This window comes from Pogona vitticeps, chromosome 1, assembly GCF_051106095.1.
Source record: "Pogona vitticeps strain Pit_001003342236 chromosome 1, PviZW2.1, whole genome shotgun sequence".
In the NCBI taxonomy this organism is placed as follows: domain Eukaryota; kingdom Metazoa; phylum Chordata; class Lepidosauria; order Squamata; family Agamidae; genus Pogona; species Pogona vitticeps.
This window is the reverse complement of record NC_135783.1, coordinates 320,339,832-320,360,969: the sequence shown is the minus strand read 5'-3', so window position 1 is coordinate 320,360,969 and position 21,138 is coordinate 320,339,832. Positions and strand designations below refer to the sequence as shown.

General features: G+C 38.8%; 1 protein-coding gene and 1 long non-coding RNA gene across 4 annotated transcripts in view; one reads left to right on the top strand and one right to left on the bottom strand.

The window, feature by feature from the left end:
• The window catches only part of IFT43 (intraflagellar transport 43), a 78,105-nt gene that overhangs the window by 16,647 nt on the left and 40,320 nt on the right, over positions 1-21,138 (bottom strand). For 2 of the 3 annotated variants that reach the window (XM_020793944.3, XM_020793945.3), the window contains exons 4-5: positions 7,177-7,212; positions 6,622-6,668 (exon numbers count right to left, since the gene is read on the bottom strand). In XM_020793944.3, the coding sequence (XP_020649603.3) occupies positions 6,622-6,668; positions 7,177-7,212 (83 nt within the window). Of the gene's footprint in view, positions 1-997; positions 1,524-6,621; positions 6,669-7,176; positions 7,213-21,138 lie in introns of those variants that run through there. The other variant, XM_020793946.3, reaches the window with a different exon arrangement.
• Positions 1,394-20,352, top strand: LOC144589080 (uncharacterized). The gene is made up of 2 exons (XR_013544977.1): positions 1,394-12,086; positions 16,867-20,352. It is a non-coding gene; the product is annotated as an uncharacterized LOC144589080 (long non-coding RNA).

Sequence of the window (21,138 nt, the reverse complement as noted above, 5' to 3'; positions counted from 1 at the left end):
TGGCTTCTAAGGCTTAATAATAATAATTATTGTACACTGTCAAGTAGATTCCAACACATGGTAACCCCTTCCAGGGTTTTCTAGGTAGACAATTCTCAAAGGTTCTCAGGGCACCTTGAAACTGCAGCTTGCCCATAGCTACACAAGGTGGTTCCCTTCCCCAGAAGCACAGTGGGAAATTGAACTTCCATCCTCTACCTAAACCACTGAGCTATCCAGCCAGCTTCAGGCCTAATAGCCCTGTTTTGATAGCAGGTGCACCCTGACGTCCAGTCCTTTACAATGGTATCTGTTATATGAATCTGTTTTGCATTCATTTGACTTTGTGTTTTATATCCATGTGCTATGCACATGATTATCTGTTGCCTTCAATTTAATTAATTCCATGTTAGAATTTATATAATTTTTTACCTGGACACCTTGCAAATAAGTTATCCTCCACAAAGTGTTCATCATATACACAGATTTAATTTTTAAGTGTTACTCAAAATCTCCATGAAACAAAATAAGTTTGGGAGTTACTTTGCTAAAGCATGTAAGTACCAAGATTAAAATCTCTCTGCCGTGTAAGTCAGAAATTGTGTACATTTACATATGGGTCTCAAGAGTATTCGCATTAACACTGACCATTCAGATAAATGTCACTGCCCAGTAACAGATGATGCCCATGCTACATCAGACACATTTCCTCTGCAGAACATGGCACTTCTGTAGATCTGGCTTGATTGAACATTTTATCTGATCTGGGAAGGCTCCTTCTCAGTCATCTCCCAGTTCACCCTTCTATTATTTCACACCAAAGAGTAATACGTCACACCAGGTGAGAGGTGAATGCTCAGTATAGCTATTTAACTCCATCTAACAACATTTTTGTCCACAAAATTGCAGATAAGGAGAAAATACATGCTGGGTTTTTTTTTTAATCTTTCAAAACAAGTTTATATGTGGGACTGGCAATTTTATCTGCATTAAATATTTAAAACACAAAATCAAGAGGTGATAGCTATTATGCATTATTTAATGCTAGGTTAAGACCATATAATCTTTTGCACATGGACTAAAGTACATCGAATAGGAAGGAAAAGCAAACATCAAACCTCCAATCATCCTACAGATTAAGTTTTCCCCCCTTACTATGGGGCTAAAAAGAAGCTTCTCATAAACCTCTAAATGAATTATGTTAGAAAGCAGGTAAGGTTAGTTCTGTTTCATCCTTTTCATGCTCCAGCGCAAAAACAAGACAAGCTACATTTCCTTTATGCTAAATTCCTTAGGTTTTTTTTTAAAATCACATATATATTTATTTTTAAAATGCAGCTTTGATCGATAGCATTCATGACATTTCCACATCCAGGAGCGCCTCAGAAGCTTCCTTCCTGCACACAAGGCCACCCCAGCTGACAGCCAACTGGGTTTGATCACAGCCACTTGGAATCCGATTTTCATAACATGGATGAGGAGCTGAACTGCTGCTTTCTTTCTCCCTCCTCTCAGATAAGAAACTGATGTGGGGAGAGCGGATCCTGAGGGAAAAACACTACAATCAAGGGCTGTGTGGTTCTCTTGCTGTCCCTCTACGGCTGCAATTTTCAAAGAAGCTTGCCTGAGGCACTTTCAAATTATGGTGTCTCAATTCTGTAATCATATTTCAAGAGCTTTTTCTTAAAGGGTCTTTTAGGTAAACCTAGTCCGTCAACTACACTTATGGACTCAACAATCAGAGCTGCAATATAAATGTAATTGCAACGTTTCACAGAATTCTGCCTGGAAAGTGCAGCATGTCAAGAGGCATGAAGCCCATTCCCAAACATGTCTTTTTACCAATACCCACCAACTTTATCAGATGGAATGCCAGTAGTGGCTGGTCGATTAAGGCAAAAGAGGGCACTCTCTTGCCCCCCTCAGCCTACCCCAGCCTAACTACTTTTGTCTGTCTCCTTATTGTACTTGGAGAGGTCTCAGCCTCACCTGTGTTGTCCTCCTCCTATGTGAACTCCATTACTATGCATCCTCTGAGAGGAAAAATGGTGACCATAGCAGAAGGCATTCTGCATCCTCTGAGAATTCTGTTCTCCCAACCTCCTCTGAAGAAGTGAAGGAGTGTGACGGCAGAAGCAGCCTAAGTGAATTTATGGATTGAGGGAAAGGATCAATCCAGATTTGAAGGGGTACATCCCATCCAGTCAAAAGCCGCCTATGAAAGCATACATACACAAAGCTCCTTGCACAGGAAAAACATATTAGCAAGCTTAGGTGAAACCCCAAGTTTTGCAAAACTGCAAAAGTATTTCAGGGGAAAAAAAATTGAAAATAGCTGAATGGGCTGGCCATGCTGACTGACTTTTGGGGCAGAAACCAGTATGTTAGTGGAATAAGAAAGGAGCAGAGTAAATAACTTAGTGCCTTCCAAATGTTTTATGCTACAAATCCAATATTTCCCAAGCACTAGCCATGCCAATGGGGGCTGATGAATCTCATATGTCAGCACAGCACACATTCCAGCAGGTTGTCTGTTTTTGGAATAGTGTATTATAGGACAGCACGACTCATCACTGATTGAAACAATGTACAGGCCACTCCATAGATACTTTATTTTACACATCACTTGTACAAAAATAAACATGAATAAAGGGAACAGAGGGACACAGCCTTGGTCACCCTGCACATCTGATATGGTTATGTTGGAACTTGTTTTTTCATTATGATCTTTGCCTGCTTTCCCACCTTTTGCTCTTTCCTAATCATGTCCTCAAGCAGTGCTTCTATTTCTGATTTCTACAAGTAAACGCCCACCATGAGTTTTTTTTTAAGTGGCTCCCATTCAGGTGAGGGATTAAAACCACATTCATAGCCTCATGCTGCCAGGGTCAGACAAACCCCAAATCTTCACTCTTCTTCTGTAAGAACTCAACAGACCAGAGCACTCGAGAAAGAAGGAAAGCAGGAAGTTACTAGAAATCAGATGGAAGAACATGAAAGAAGAAAAAAATAATTTCCAATGATAACCTTGTCTTGCACCATCTAGAACTGCTGCATTCTAAAGAAGTAGAAGCAAAACACAAAAACGTAACCAGTGATCCCTCTAGAGATACAAGGGGCCAGGGGACATCCCTTTCCAAACCTCTGTTTTAAAATAGTTTTAACCCCCTATGAAGGCCAACAAAGCAGACTAAGCTTCAAAGAAGCACTTCACTCTGTGAAGGAAACTCTCAACAGATAGCACTTCCCAGTTTCTCTCATAGGCCAGCATCTTCCATCTCATCCAGGTCAATTACTGTGCTGAGCAAAGCCACTTCTGCCCATTTTCCCCGTTGACATGGATAGAAAATTGAGCAATTACCCTTAAATGCCTCTCTCTCAGATCATCCAGATTGCTACATACACAATATTAAGCCCTCAATTGCCCCTGGCCAAAAGTGGCTCAACTAGGTCTGTCCTTTAGGAATAACCAATTTTTGTTGCTTGCAAGAGTTTATTATTCCTAAGGTTGTCACTATATTAAATCCCATTAAATCAGGCTTCCCATGGTGAAGTATACTACAGGCATCTGAGTCTCTGAGCAAGGCAAAGACAAAACACAAGTAGCTCAGGTCTGCTGTCTCTTGATTCAGCAGATGTAACTCAGGTGCATATGTACATATTACTTTACCAAATGCAATAGCAGTGTCTACAAAGTATTAGTTTTAAATCAAATAAGCAGGAGTTTAACAGTACCTAAGTGGACGGTACCTAAGTGGACAGAAAAGGGCCGTGGTGGTGCTGCAAGTTAAACCACAGAAGCCTCCGTGCTGCAAGGTCGGAAGACCAGCAGTCGTAAGATCGAATCCACATGACGGAGTGAGCTCCCGTCACTTGTCCCAGCTCCTGCCAACCTAGCAGTTCGAAAGCATGTAAAAATGCGAGTAGATAAATAGGTACCAACTGGGTGGGAAGGCAACAGTGTTCCGTGTCTGGCCACAAGACCATGGAAACTGTCTTTGAACAAATGCTGGCTCTACGGCTTGGAGACGGGGATGAGCACCGCGCCCTAGAGTCGGACATGACTGGACTAAATGTTGAGGGGAACCTTTACCTTTACCTACGTAAGTGGACAGAGCTTTCTCATGTAGACTGCTGCTACTGCCTTCTGCTGTTCCTGTGACCAATGCAAGAAGCAATGAAGAAATGGGGTGAAGTGACAAATGCTCCCACATTTCTCAGAAGTCTCAAGTGAAAGGGCTCCAATGTTCAATGGAACTACTGTAACCTCTGTGGCCTTCCCAGATTTCGCTCCTTTGCTTGTAGTCATCTTCCCAATCCATAATTCTTTTCCATCCCTCACAAAAATTTATCCTTCTATCATCATCTTTGCTACAGAAATTGAAACATCATGTTCACAGTACAGCATGTAAAACCAAGTCTGATTTAGTGTGCATAAATTCTTTCATTGTAACACTGTGTTGCATAACTGGAATCTTTTAAGCGTTGAATTCTGGCTAGGAATGGACCTTTCGTGTTTAAGCCAAAGATCCAAAACATGAAACAGAGGCTCCCTTTCAGTTCATGTTCTTCTGGAGATTGCTGAAAGAGGGCCTCTAAAACATGAACCATTTGTGTTTTCAAAATAAGTTTATACAAAAGTTTCATCTTCTCTTTATGATGTAACCCTTCTGTGCCCTTGGTATGTCCAGTGGCCTGAGAATTTTTTCATCCAACATTGAGGCCTACTGTCAGCAGCCAAGCAGAAAATTCAGGGGTGGGGAGAGGGAACATCAATTCTGAATTTGTAAAATGGCTGGGAACCCAATGAGGAGTGCCCTTTGCTTGTTGTGGGAGCACTGTGTGATAAATTACTGGTGTCCTTCATCTTTAATTGCTGCCTGCTTGTGCCTAGATTTTGGATCCATTTTCTTTTTTGGGGGTTGTGGAAATTTTCCTTTCATCTCTTTGGATCATTTTTGCTGCTGCCAGGCAGCCTACCGGTGCCAACATCCTCCTTGAGATTTTTTTTTTGAAACTACACCCCCCCCTTCCTTATTTCTTTCAGAATTATTCTCCTCTTTGGCTTTTGTTTGTTTGTTTCTTTGTTTGTTTGTTTGTTTGCTTGCTTGCTTGCTTCCTTGCTTTTGTTATTTTCTATTCTTTAATCATTTTTGCTGTTGTTTGGCCTGCCTATGGGACTTGGGTTAAGAGAAGGAATCAAGTGGGGGGGAGAAACCTCCTCCAATTTCAGTAGTTTTGGTTTGGGGAGCTTTTATTATATTTTTTTCATTTTATTTCCTTGCTTCCTTGTTTTGCATGTTCTGAAAAGGAACTGTATGGGTGTGTGTGCATGTGCATTCCCTACTGTGTGTCCGATTTTTTAAAAAACTGTATTCATTATGTTAAAGGTGCATATTTTGGCATGTGTTTTTGGGGGGGAGGAATTATTTTGTTTGGTTTGGTTTAGTGTTATGGTATTGCATGAGAGGGAAAATACCTTTCCTTGAGCCACTTTATCCATCCCCTGCATAATTTTATATGCCTCAGACATGTCCCCCCCTCAGGCGCCTTTTCTCTAGACTAAAGAGCCCCCAATGCTGTAATCTTTCTTCATAAGGGAGATGCCCCAGCCCAATAATCATGTTATATACAATATATTTATTTATTTATTTATTTATTTATTTATTTATTTATTTATTTATTTATTTATTTATTTATTTATTTACAATATTTTTTAGCCGCACCATTGCCAGTGGCTTCCTTTATATTACTCCCTTATCAAGTTTTAACTAGTCTTTTAAATTTCCAATAGTTATATTTTTGTGGTAATCAACCCAACATGTCAATTTTTTAACATGGACAGAGCTTTCTAGCCATTTCAAACTAAATGTAGGACCTCCTGGCAGAAGACATGCCCCTACCTGCCAGGCTTCCTGCTGGCTTAGCTAATATTTCTCTAGGCAAGTGTCCTGGGTATTTTTCTATTTCTTTCTCTTGGCTGATAGAGATGTTCCTATATGCTAGAAGACCAAAGAAACTGTGAAATCAGACACAACAGAAGGCCAACCCCCCCCCCCCAACATAGCTGCCAACAGAACACAGAATTCAGGAGGACAATGCAATGCTACTTATGCCCATCCTCTGCACGCAGGCATGATGCCAAACAAGGTAGGCCCAATTTTATCAAAGGCAGCTCTGCAAAACCTCTTGGCATAGTTTCTGGAAAGTATGAGAAACTTCCCAAACCAAAAGGCAGTGGAATTGGAGGGGAAACTCAGAAACAAATCAAAGGTTCTTGCCCTGAGCAGGAAAATGAATAATATTTCTACTACTAACCAACAGAGAATGTTTAGTAGTACAGATATTTAAAAATATAAGAGTTTCAACATAGTATGGTCATTTTAAATTCCTTTACTGCCAAGCCTAAATTTTACAAATGATCTCCTGTTTCCATCTTACAGCCCTGAGATCTCCTTCTAGTTCTGCAACAGAGGTACTTTTTGAAACTGCTCTTTCCATATTTGGATATTTCATTTCATACAAATGTCCTGAATTCACTTGCCACCATCCCCAGAGGAAATATCAATTCATCTTAACTGGAATGTTCTCCAAAGTGGGAATGTATGCACTTTAATTTCAGTTAAAAGAGGAGGGTCTTACCTCCTCCATCATCTGCTGCCTCCGAACTCTGCTGCCTCAGACGGTGGCTAGGAAAAAAAACCACAAAGTGAAAACAATCTTTGAGCAAAAACTATAAAATAGCATTTTTGTAGTCTTCACCCAAAGAAAATGAAGAGTAGAGAAAGGACCCCATATCTACACTAGCTTTACATCCTGTAAGGAAGAGTATGCATCTTCTCTACATTGCTTCCCTAACATACTACAGCTGGACTTTTCCAATAACAATAAAAACCCTAGTTGGGATAATGCGAAGCCCAGGCCCTGGATATTAGGAATCAAAATGACTTTATCATATCGTGGCTTTCTGATCTAGATTCTGAAGATTGGAGGCTCATTAGAAATTAAATTAACTTATTCTGTGAGCACATCTAGAGCATAAGTTGTACTCTTTCCACTGAACACAACCAAAGCTTTGTCAGTGCACTAGCAAAAACATGTGTTCATTCAGCTGCTACAAGTCAGAAGAATAAAGTGTCACATTCAACAGATGACTATTATATAGAAATGTAGTGGATGAAGAGGCAGGAAACTTACTCTTCAATTTCTTGTTCAGCAGGTTTCTTTTTTGACCTGAAAGACAAGGAAAAACTAGGGCTGAAAAAAAGGAAGAAGGGCAAGATTCCATCTAGAGAATAGAAAATTCCCAAAAACTCTCTCACTGGAAAAGTACTTTTTAGTACAATCCCTCCCCCTAAAAGAATGTGAAATACTTATACCAATGAAGGCATCTACATATAACTCAAGGTAGTGAATTTAACTTACAAGGTCTGATGATATATTCACTGGCTGAAATTCTGCTATGCAGTTACACAAATGGCATAACTTTTGGAAGTGAACTGCCATAACTTAAGAAATTGAAGTAGATGTTACCTGTTGTATATTGAGTAGCGCTACTTGCCACGCAACAGATAAGGTCTACAAAGATGTCTTAACTTATGGCTGTTTGCTTCCAAAAGTTATGCCATTTTTGCAACTGCATAGCAGGTATGTGACAGTAAGGTCTACCTTCCTTTGGAGTCTGTGTTAAGTTGAAAAACCTAAGGGTGTGTGTGTGGAACACCCTTCTCTCCAGAGGTTTAAAAAAAACTAAAGAGAAAAATTCCAACTTAATAGGATTTTTTTCTCCTACTTTAATTGAGGAAAATGTTTATGTTGAGCAAATATTTAACCTTTTTCAACAGAAGACACTCAAAGCATTTTAATTTCTCCAGTATGTTAGACTGATTGTACTGTTTTTAGCTGGTAGACTAGTTCTTTTAAAATTGCCACTGTATTTTATTATTTATGATATATTAGTAATGTGGAATGCTTATGTTTGTGTATTACTATAGAATCCAATTCTTGGATGAGGGAAAGTCCAGAATTTTTTTTAAAAAAATGAAGATGACTTATACATTTTTCCACATCTCCTCGGCAACATGCTGCACATGTTTCCTGTTTCTTTGAGTGAGATGCATGAGCTCCACACATATTTGGAATGCATACACATGACAGAAATGCAGAGGTTCTTGTACTGCATGTTACAGAGGAAGAACAAGGAGAGGATCTACAAGTTACTGATGTGGATGTTGTAGATATTCTCTTCCACAACCAATACATGTTCTTTCATATACGGACACCTAACTGGTGGTGGTTAACAAGCAGAACATTCTTCAAGTACTCTGCTTTGATATTTTTTAAAATATTAAAATAACTGCCTGCCTTGAGCACTCCATGTGGCTTCAAAATCTAACCAAGCACCTGATGGCCTACTGGCCCGAACTGAATTACCATATTTTTCTGTGTATAAGATGCCCCCCATGTATAAGACATCCCCCACTTTTCTAACCCAAAATTAAGAAAATTTAGCTTTGAGTATTCAGCCTCTGGGCTCAGAACGCTCAGACATTACAAGTCCCTGTTGAATCTGAGCACTGCCTACAGGCTCCTCTTCCAACAAAGTGTCTTCCAGTTGGTTTGTTCAGTATCAGCTGATGTCAGTTACACAAGGCTCGTGATTGGAGGAACCGAAGCCTCCTGACTGTTGGAAGCTAAGCCTTGTGATTGAAGGAAGCCTGTTTGCAGAGGCAAGGTACAGGCTGTTTTGTTCTCTCCTCAGATTTTAGACAGAAGTACTGTCTTATACATCGAAAAATATGGGAAATAAAATCACATTGAGCCTTACATAGAACTGAAAGTGAAAATAGTTTCAATTTTTAATCACTAAAAGATAGTTTTGGCACAAGGGTGTCTATAAAGCTGCCTGTGAACACTAGCTCAAACTAAAAGTAATATGAGTGAAGAATGTTCAGCCCTCCGAGGAAGATTAAGCCAAACTAGAGGCAGGTAAAAAACATTTGAGACAATAAATTGTCTTTGTTGCCTTTAGTCATAAACAGAGAATTAACCTAGCTGTCTCACATGAGACTAAAAGAGGCTGGGCAGATGCACTGTGGATCAGAGAAAATCCAGTTGAGTTACCAGGAGTTCATAATAATAATGTGGGGGGGGGGGTTAGTAGGGAATGGCAACTCCCTTTTTTGTTCTTCATCCCAGCAAGCCTAGAACTAATTCAGATACGATTAGGGATGCTTGTTCAATATTCAAAATGTAAAACATGGAGGTTGCTGAACCAGCACTTTGAAAAGTTAATTAAATGCCAGGGTTCTTTTTAGCAGATACTCCATCACTTTCTGATTGCTTTGACTATTTTACAGGATGAAGGTTTAAAAAAAAAACCCTCAGTGTACTGGGAAATACTCTTTTCTTGTTTTCTTGAGTGGGAGCACAGCAAGATAAGAATCTTAGTAAGAATTTTAGAATAAGGATAAGAATTTTACTATAACACTAAGTATTCTGGTCCCACAGAAAGCCTGCCACCAAAAAAATCCAGAAATGGTTCCCATTTCATCAAGAGCTTTAAAAACCCTCCTGGTTTTTTAGTCCCTCCATTCACCCCTCAGTTTTTACAGGAACAGGCAGTTTCCAAATGGCAAATGTTACCACTAGAGCTATTAGAAAGCCTCTGCTGCTTCTTTTCTTTGTTAAAGTGAGATAACAAATGTGGTAAGAGATAGTACCTTTTGCATTCTGTACTATTTCAAAATTTACCACACCTACACATTTTCCTCTTGTAAGACATATTAGGACAAAGAAAGGATTTTGAAAATGTATACAAATAAAACTGGCAATATCATCCCTATGCTTATAGATATCTGTGGTCCAACTATACAAAGAATCCTTTTGCAAGCACAAATCCCTGCTTGGCCAGGAAGGAATTAAAAATTCAGTTAGGTCTTGATTGACAAGTTCAAAAGCTCAGAAGCTCAGATTGATCCAGACCTTGAGATGATTTCCCCTTTGAAGACCTGTGCCAGAACCTAATCTCAGACAATATTTACTGAAAGCACTCAGGGCTAGGTCAAACACAACTGCACTGTGCTTTTGTAATGAAGAAATACTTTGAATATGCCTTTCAAAATTGTATGCTAATTCCCTGAAGATATAGTGGCACCTCGACTTACGAACGTCTCCACTTACAAACATTTCGAGTTACAAACAGCTCCGTTCACAAAATGTTGCTTCGACTTGCGAACGGAGCTTCGACTTATGAATTAAAAAAACCTTCCTGCCCTTTTTTTGACCTAAGTTCATCTTAGGTCAAAAGAAGAAAAAAAAATAAAAAATTCTCCCCCTAGTGGTAGAGTACGGATTAAACGGCTTTGCATTAGTTCCTATGGGAACAAATGCCTCTATTTGCGAACAGCACCTCGACATAAGAACGAAAAACAGCCGGAATGGATTAAATGGTTTTCAATGCATTCCTATGGGAAATGTTGCCTCAATTTACGAACTTTTTGACGTACGGATGCCGTTCCAATACGGATTACGTTCGTAAATTGAGGTACCACTGTACATGGCAAAATATCCCCCCTCTGGAGGACTGTCACGCCACAATTTTCTTTAAAGCAAGTGTGGTTTTAGACTATTTAAATAAAAGTCTTCTGACTTTGTTTCTATTACCTTTAATAACTGACCTACAGCTCACCAAACATCACCCTTCCTTACTCATAAAGCTGCAACAATGTATCTACTTTGCAAAGTTCTTGCTGGTAAGCTTGTTCCATGCATGCTTAATCTTACAACAAAGCCACTGTTTTTCCCTTTTGAAAGGCCTTTTGTGAGGATCCGTATTTCAGCCCTTGCAACCTGGACCCTTTCTAAATTAAAAAGCAGGTGGGGCCAGCCATTCTCTTTCGATATACAGTGGTGCCTTACTTAGCGATGTTAATCGGTGCAGCAAAAATCACCACTAACTGAAAACATCGCTAAGCGATTTTTAAAAGCCCATAGGAATGCATTGAAACCCCTTCAATGCATTCCTATGGGCAAAAAACTCACCTTTAAGCGAAAATTCTCCATACGGCAGCCATTTTCGGTGCCCAGTATGCGAGGAATCTGTTCCAAAACACAGTGGGCGGCCATGTTTTTTTCCGGTGGCCATTTTGGAACTGCTGATCAGCTGTAGGAAAAAGATCGCTATGCGATAATCGGTAAGCGAAACAGCTTACTGATCATCACAAAGCGATTTTTCCTATTTAAAACATTGCAATGCGATCGCTTTTTCGATCGCAAATTCTTCGTCGCTAAGCGGTTTTGTCGTTAAATGGGGCGCTCATTAATCGAGGCACCACTGTATATTTGAGCAAGGGAAAACAGCTTTATTTTAAAAACATCATAACTTGAAAAACTCTTGTCCAAACCCCCACAAACTTGGCACAGTGCAAAAGCAGTCTATCTGCAACAACTGTGCCACATTCAGTGCTGATATTAAGCCCAGTTTAAAAGTTATAATGTTTTTGTTTGGCTGGCAATCATACATTGGTGCTGAATGGTAGAAGACTCAGGACAAATAAAAGGAAATATTTCTTCAAACAGAGCACAGTTAAGCTGTGAAAATCACTATGTAGTAATGGTCTTAAGATTGGACACCTACAGAAAAGATTCAACAAATTAATCAAAAATAATGCTATCAACAGTTACCAATCTCAATGACTATAGATTACAAATGAAGGATGCCTCTCTACAGCAGCTACTGACAGACAACACAAGACAGAGTGTGCTACTACATTTGCAGCTTGCTGATGCATTTCCAGTAGTTGATCACTATGTAAACAATGCTGGACAAAAATAAGGCTTTTGTCTGATCCAGCATGGCTCTTCTTGTGTTCTTATATTATGAAGACAAGTAAAATGGAGAGAGACAATACAAATTTAATAGCCAGAAACATATTATACCATAGATGAATTGTTTTTTTCAACAGGTTCATCCACTGGTGAAACATCCTTTGCAGTTCCATTGCAACGTGCTCCTGCATCCTCAATGAAACATGCAAGTTCATTTTTGCATTGGATTTAAGAGAGACAGAGAGGGTAAATCAAACTGCAGAATGCTATAATAAAAGGTGAGATCTGAATAGAAGAATGTGGTCGAAATGCTTGTTTAGAATGACAGCCCAGCTTTGGGTGTGTGTGTGTGGGGATCTCTCATACATGCTTACTAGCTCTCATGTGATGGACTTACAACTCTTACCATCTCAAGCAAGTGGTTATGTTCACTGGGGATGATGTCAGATGCAGTTCAATATCCCAGAAGGACACCAGGTTAAGGATGCTAGCCAGGTCTTTTCCACTGCAAAAACATTTTAGAATGGACCTTTCTTCTTCCTTTCTTTTTCTTTTTTGGTAATGGTTATATTATGACCTGTCCTGAAGCTGTAGACTAAAAAGCAAAAGATTCATTAATGGGTACAATGACATCTTTCTGTTCTCTGTCAGAAGACATACTCCTTAAAAAGAGAAGGAACTTTCTCTAACAATGTACCATGTTTAGGGTGAAGAAGCAAATCATGAGAGCTACTGTCTCGGAGGTTAAGTGCTGAAGGGTGAAAGGCAGTACTAATGTAGACATCATCTCTGTTAAAATGTTTCTCTCCTATTTAATGGAATACTGTGGAGATTTAATGGAGATAAAATAGCCAGGCTCCAAGAAGAGCAAGGATGCTATATTCATGCAGGATGACAATGTTCAGTGGTTAATTAGACACCGTTAACCTGTTTTAACAGGGGACATAAGTGGGATAAATGTGGACAAATGCCCTTGACATTTTTCAATGTCTATAGCTCATGGAGGACCCTACATAGCCTTTCTTGCTGTGGTCCAGTACACACAGCAGTGCTCTGGAAGTCAGCCTCTTGCACAGACATACAACAGAGAATGAACAAATTACACAGAGGTGGGGAATAAAGGAATAAGGGAATAACATAAGGTGATGTGGTTATATATCTAGTGTTTCTATCAAATAAGTGTTTGGAGAACATGAGAAATAATTATTAGACACAGGTTGGAAACTGAAAGTTTCAAGATGCCACTTTCACATTCTAAAATCTTTTTAAATCACAGTTATTTATGAAAATTTCATATTAAAAATCTAGTTATTTAAAACCTTTCATATAACATGGGGGCCAATGCAGTGTACAAAACACACATATAATATATCAGGAATGAGCAGACTTCAGGCCTGTGAATATCGACCAACTAGAGCTTGGTAGGAAAAAAACAGTGGTTAGAAATAAATACTTCTGAGCCCAGAAATTTATTTAGAGCAACAGAACTGAATGGATCTCACCAAGATCCACTCCTAGTTATCTCAATCTTTTTGTATTTCAGCAGTATAATTTCAGTCAAAATGGTGGCACATTTTATTGCATAGTAGTCAAATAACTGGAAGTAAAAAAATTCTTGCTGCCTAATATAAACTACTCAGAGATCCACCAATAAAATGCAGTACATATAACCATTATCATTCCATAATATGAACCCTTTGTAAATTAACTGCCAGCTGGTCAAAATGACCAGCTGGCAGCTAATTTACAATGGCCTACAAGAAAAATGCAACAATGCCGTGTTTGGACATTATTTGCCTTTGCACAATTAAGCCAATTACATTATTTTATACCAGACACACTAAAAAAGCTAACTTAATATTAAGAAGGCACAAGGAAGGAACATGCTTGTTTTAGAGAGCAGTGGACAAAACAAGCTGATAGCCTATAAGATTAAAATGTAAAAAGCCAATCTATGAGTAGCTGTTTAAAATCAAGATGCACACTGAGATTTTTTTTTCCTTTTTACATGGTAGTCAGATCTTTAACTTCCAAACCAGTATTATCTAGTCCAGGAGGCCACGCCATTTTCCAGGTCTATCAGAGTCCCAGTACACTTTGCTTGATCACATACTGTTTTATTTATCCATATGATTACAAAGAAAACCCGAATAGGTACTGATGGGACAGATCTTATACTGCCAGTGGAATAGAAACCACTAAGCCTGTATTAAAATTTGTACATATTTTCTGTGCAAAGTTTGCCCCCTTCTGACTAAATATAAAACAACATTCCCCCCTCTTCTCTGTCTTCCAAATTCCCAACTCATGTTGCAGCTTTGCTTGAGAGAGGGAGGGAGGAAGGAAGCTACTGCTTGAACAACTGACCATGTAGTCAAAACACACACCTCAGTAATCGTATCTGTCATCCTTTTACTCGGTTTCAGGAACAATGAAGCTTCTGTACATCACAAATTCTGAATTTGAAAAGTGATGGAAATAGCAACAGAAATGACTTTTCTCCAAGACTTTAGATAATAGCCCTAGATACCATTAAAAATCCCAAACTATGTTAGAACCAATGCAATATTCTTTCAAGAATAGCACTACTTCAAAAACTTCCATAAAACAGAAAGCAAATGTATACACACAGAGTACACTGCCTGGCTTTTCACTTCCAGACATGGAGATGAAGAGTAACCCAGTGGTGCCAGATGTGAGGGATGGGGAGTGACTGAGCTCTGCAGGGAGCCAAGGACTAAAATATCAAAGGTACTACAGGTCCAGATGCAGAAGCATCATTGCAGCTGAAGGGGATGTTTCAGCATGGCAGTGAACATTCTTGCTGGCCTGTCTAAGCTGTTTCTCTTTTATAAATGACCCACAAAATGAAAGCCCCTTGAAGACGCCCTCTTGCTATAAGAACAGAAAGAAGAGAGTAGAAGAGAAAGTACTGATGTTCACAGACATTTTGTTTTTGAAGGGAGGATTAATCAAAGGGAAAATAGAGCAATTTGTTAAGCTTGTAGCATTCAAAATATCACTGCTTCTGAACAAAGTCACTGAAAACACTGGGTGCTTTCACAGATTGCCACCAGCTTAAGGGGTGGAAAAAAATGATAAAATTTTATTTTTAAGGCGTAAGGAGGGATATAGCATTATGTAAACCCAAAGGTTTGGGATTTTATGGTATGGGGTTATGGATAAAATTGGCCAAGACAGTGAAATGTAAAGGAATAAATTTAAAAAACAGTAATTCTGTACCTAACACATTTGTCTGATCCTTTCCCACCACTTCTTCCTATACGAGTCATTCCACTTCTAAGATTTTCATATTAAAAACTCAAATGTGTAGTCTATATAAAATGAATTGTATTTTCTATTTTGAACATTTTATTCCAATTAATACATTAGTGATTCCAATATAATACTGAAGATTCTACTACAACTGCCTAAATTGTACAGGACTGTCTGTAGTATGTGTTATTAATAGGGTTGCTTTGAATTTTCTCCACTGTTAATTTTCCCATTTAAAATTTGGTGGGGGTTAAGGTTTTTTTTTCACCCAAATACTTTGCATTTTTGAACACTAATATTTTCCCCAAGGTGTTTCTGCACCTCCTCCATCCTCTGCTCACATTCTGGGTGAGAGTAATCAGGGATCCTATGCTGAGCCAGGAGGGTGCCATCCATGATGTTACTGCCAGATTAGGTTATATGACCAAATCAGAAAGAAAAATTGAGAATGAGGCAATGCTTTCTGGATTAATTACACTGGTGGTTTCTTTTATTTCAGATATACGTGGCATTCAGGATTGCATGTCACGCTGCTACACAGACAGATACAGTATCACTCATGGTGAATGAAAGCAAATGCTTAACTGAGTGAGGGCATAGTAACTGAATATGTAAAATTTTGCAAGGCGCAGTGATGATCATTTGAAAAAAAGATTATCTTTGGCACTGACAAAACTATTTGTATCAATGTACCATTCAGGACACTCCACTTGACAAAATCGCTAATCCCAATCCTTGGTCTGTTTCAGAAACTCCTATGTCAGTACGCCATTCCCAAGGATCTTTGTTAGTCTGATTATCTCAGCAAAATTCAGTGGAATTTAAAATGCAACTCAGACAGATGGAATATGTCTGAAGACTTGTAAAAACAAAAGTACTGTTATCATAAATACAGAGCAACTATTAGGCATATGGCTACTTGGGACAACTTCAAATCCTTGCCATCTCAGTAACAAGGTCTGGCTCAGATTCTGTACTGACAGTCAGGAACATCCCCTTCAGATTTAAAACCTATCATGGCTTCTCTCAAGAGGGGGAATGAAAAATCTCAAATAGAATTCCCAGCAGTCTCAAAATTCTACAGCTCTCATGCACAAACATATCCAGTTAAGGTATAAAGATGCGCAAGTTATAGACCTCTATGTCCTGAAAAAAAACAGTTAAGTTTTAGATTTGACACAGGTCTGTTATTACAGTTATCTGCCAGAAATAAAAGGAAGATATTACAAAAGACAAGTACAGCTAACCTTTCCAACCTTTTTTGAGGTTGAAACATTCATTTTCCAAAAGAAATTTTAACTCAGTTCTTCCAAAAAATTTTGCTAAGAAACACATTGCCAGAATTATGCCTTTATTCACCATCTATCTGTTGTTGTTAGCTCCTTTACCCTGAATTTATCTTTGTACTATGAATCCCCTCAGGGCTCCTGTCCTGGAAACTCTGCTAATGAATCTTCATTTAATGCTACTAGGAAAACCATGCCTTACATGATAGCTATCTAAAAGGTCTTTTTTTAAAAAAGGAGAGTAACAATAGTTTGTTGTTTTCTATTTCACATAAAAAATATTTGTTAAAAAAAAACACAACCACCCTACTTTCTCCAATGTGTTAGATTAAAAAGCATAAAAGAGAAACTACCAACTTTGATTATCTCTTTTGCTCAAAGATTAAAACTAAGTAAAACACAAATACCATCTACTAAATATGCTCTGTGTCAACTAGCAAAAGCTCCTTAAGATGAGTTCCCTACTTTGTCCCTTTTACCTTATTATTTTTACTAGGTCTGACATAAGAAGTGGTGGTAAAAAGAAAAGGAAAGAACCATCTCAGCAATGACACTGAAGGAGAAGAGGACATGAGCCAGTTAGCATTCCAGGAACATCCACTCTATAAAAAGGGAGGGAGAGAAAAAAAAAAGCCCAAATCCACAGACTGCAGCTCTACCGCCATCTTGATGTCCTTGATGCGTGCTGATGGCATGGAGGCGGTTGGAACCAGAACAGCCCAAGAGAAGGAATGAGAGGCCAATGGAGATTTATGTGAGGAGAGTGAGATGGACAAGGTAAAATTGTCAGGAGGAGTTGTTAGAAAGTAAAATATATTGTGACAATTCCACTCCTGCCGTTCATCAATAAACTGACAGATCATTTAGTGTCAATTAGATGTGATAGATGGACAAGTCCCCATGATCCTGGGCCAAAATTAATGGCTGGGAGGGAGAGGGTGATTGAAAATGACGGCTGACATTGAGAAGAAAGTCCTGAAGGTCCCCAAAGGGCCATTACTTGCCTCATTCCCTTGCAGATCAATGCAGGGGCAAACCCAAAAACAGACACTTCAAGACAAAACTTAATCAGACTTCCTTGCCTTTGCTTCCTTCCTTCTAAGTTCTGCTTGCACGCTGCTTCCTGTCCCCTCTTTTTCTCTCTCCTCTCCCCAGTGACAGTAGCAACAAGTGGCATGATAAAATACATTTGCAACAAGCCACACTTTCAAATTTGTGGCAGAGCCAGCAGGGAACTCCCCGTTAGACAACACATTCAAACTGGCCACTGATTTGCTCCCTATCACCTAAAGGACTTGGTGGATACATCTCTTTATGAACTGGTCCTGAAGCAGATACAGTTTGCAGTGGCCAGCAATTACCTCTGCCATTCGACCACTGTGAAAAAATACCACTGCAAGCAAAGGTAAAAAGTAGTGAATGTTTCACATCACCCAGGACATATGGACGTTTCTGCCTCCTGAATCTTTACATTGAATGGGGCTACACAGAAATCAGTAAATCAATGAATAAATAAACCTATTTTTTCTATGGATGAACCAGCATTTATCCTGGCAACAAATGCTTCTTTTTTGAAGAAAGGATTTTTTCACAAATTTTGTAAAATCTCAGTGTGACTTCATACACACGAGATATAACCATATTATTCTTAATAATAATTAATATTTTGAATTCAGCACCTACCCCATGTTCAAGTTATGGAATGACCAATGATAAAAATTAGAGCATCAATTGAAACTATCCTATTAAAATCCAATTAAGTCCTATCTTTGATTAGCTGATTTTCACTTATCTCCAGAGACCTCAAATTAAGTGCTCAGTCTCCAGAGAGTTTCTAGTTCCTAGGTTCCAGTTTCAGATATTTACATACTTGAGGCTTTCTCTGTGCTGTCAGCCTTTAGCAATTTTTTTGCTGGCCCCAGAATCAAAACTGACTAAGGCCATACTCCATGTAGATATATTTTCAAGCTCAACATCTTTCCCAGACATCTTATCATATGCCAGCAACTTCTAAGATGAACTGTAAAATCAGAATCCTCTAAATTCTAGGGACGTTCCCAACTTAGCACCATACTCATATGTAGGACTATAATCAGTGGCATGGAAGTTGTAATCCAATACATCTAGATGGTACCAGACTGGAGATACTCTAGGGGAGCCATCTCAATTTTTTTTGGGGGGGGGGACGGCCATAAATACAATATGAAAGAAATATAGGCCAAATCACAATTGTATAAGTTGCACAACAAACCTTATAAGGTGGTGTGTGAAGAACTGTTTTCAGTCTGTGGCACCCTTCAAATTTGCCAGAGCCCCACTGAGAATGGCTGCTCTAGAAGCAAATCTACTGGGAAATTCCATTAAAAAACAGGCCCTCATATGCACATCTGTGGAGCTCAATGTGGAGAATGTCAGAAGGAGGATACGTGCCCCATGATATATCATGCCAGTCCTTGCTCAAAGATATGCTAAAACATAAATACTTCATGATAGGCCCTGACTTTCAGAGCAGCAATACTGGAAACAGACTTGGGGCTATGTCAGACCAAATCACCTGCTTCAAGACAGGTTTTTCCACATATCAATACCTTTAAAATAATGACAAAATAATAATATATAAAATAAAACAAGAAAGCGAGGCACCCTCTCTCTGGGAATGATTCCCTTCCAGCCACCAGCCTCCCCTCCAAAACAAGGATTCAGGTACCAAATGGGACTAAAAAAAGGTTCCCCTAAAAGAAAAAGTCATTCTCTACTAGGGCTGAGAAAACAAGCCTTCATTTCTCTTTTTTATTCCAGTAAATCTTGATTATCTATTCCTCTTACCCACATATTTTGACTATTCTTTGCTTGTTGCTTATTAGCAGCTTAATTACACAGGGCAGGCCATCCTATCTGAACCTGTCTGCCCATTCATACTTTCACTGGCGTTTCCTCTTTCAGCCCCCTCACCTTCAGTGCCCAGACACAAAACCTTTTGTATTATGGCACTGCATCACCCACAATATACAAGTGCCTATTTGCCTTATTAGTACTTAAGAACCCAGCAAAGAGATGCTTATTTCACTGGGCCTTCAGGTGATTCCATTTCAATCAGTTTTTTCTTCTTCTCTGATTAGTGGAATGCAGGATTAATGCAGAAGTTTTCTAGTTTTAGTAATTTCAGTGAAGAACTTTGTATATTGCTTTGTGATTTCCATTGTAATGTTCCTTTTATTTATTTTTACTGTATTTCCTGTTTTGGGAAAGGCAAGATATTAACATTATAATGACAACCAGTGTTCTACAAAAGGCTATACAGAAGCTTTTGACCTGATAACAATGAGATTCAGTCCGCATATTAATGCTTGTTCTCAGTCCCATCCTCCCTTTCTCCTGTGCATAATCTGTGGGCTGACAAAAGTGCAAACAAATATATGAGTAGCCCAACACAATTCCTTCTCATTCTCTCCACGATTGTCTCTTTGGATTATTTCTATCAGTGTATCAAACTCCAACTGAACCATCACCACTACTTTATTTTCCTATTCTTATTTGTGTGATCATTAGTGCAGTGTTTTTCATAATTAAATAGCATTAAAAGTTAGGAGCACAGAACACAGCAATCCTAAAGGGTCAGGATAGAGTACATGAGCTCTTGAGCTAGTATACAGGCTGTATCCACCCTGGAAGCCGCCTGCAAAGAGTTCTTCCAGCTTGCATGCACTTCTGCTGGTGTTTCAACAGGCACTAGGCTCTGAAACAAGGTGTTTTGAGGACAGGATAGGATGAAAGAGGTTCTGTGGTATCCAAAGCTCTTTCATTCTCCCAAGACAATCCAAGACCAAGCTTCTCAACTGGTGTAATTAATTTACCTTACACTGGTTTCACAAGAGGAGGAATCTTAAATTTTATTTTCTGTCTTTATTTTATTTATTTAACTTATATGCCACCCACTCCACCCAAAGGTCTCTTAAAATAAGACCCACTGGGCTGAAAAGTTTGGTAAAACTTTCTCTCCTTTCTGGCAAATGATCCACAGATTCACAACAACATGCATCCATAACAGACACGAAAGTTTTGCTCTCTCAAAATTCAAAAGGCTTCACATGTATCTTCTAGAAATCCTTACAATAACAGTGTAGGTTGATCAGTATTATTATTCCCATACAGAGGGAAGTGTATATAAAGAGTAACAGATAGTGGCCTATCCAAAGCTACCTACTGAGTTCATGGACAATGCAATATTTGAATCAGAAACTTCCCAACTTGTAATACAGTCTCTTAGTGAATTCTGTGTAGATTTGTGTATAGCTAGTATTTCATTGATAGGGCCAGAAACTTATTCTTAAAGCAGTCAAACTGCAATCCATAGCAAAATGAAATGTGTACTTTGAAAATAACTTTGCTCAAGTAGTCATTGAACTATTAGGTGTCTAGATACAAGGACGCTCCTGGGTGAAGATTACATACATTAACCTTCACAATATTTTATCATTTAGTCATGAAATCTTGGATTCACATAGTATTACTGCAACATACTGATGCAGCCACAGATCCACAGCACTAGCACTGCAAATATTATCTTACTTTTAAAAAGATATATATATGCAAGTAAAACCACTCTTGATAAGTACAATGGCTCCCTAAATCTGGCATTTTTTCTTTTAAGATAATATACATGTATACACAAACAAGAAAAACAAAGGTCATTCAAGAGGATAAATTCAAGCATTTGAAGACTCATCTTGCTATCTCATAGTAATAGAACCCAGGGTAATCCACAGAC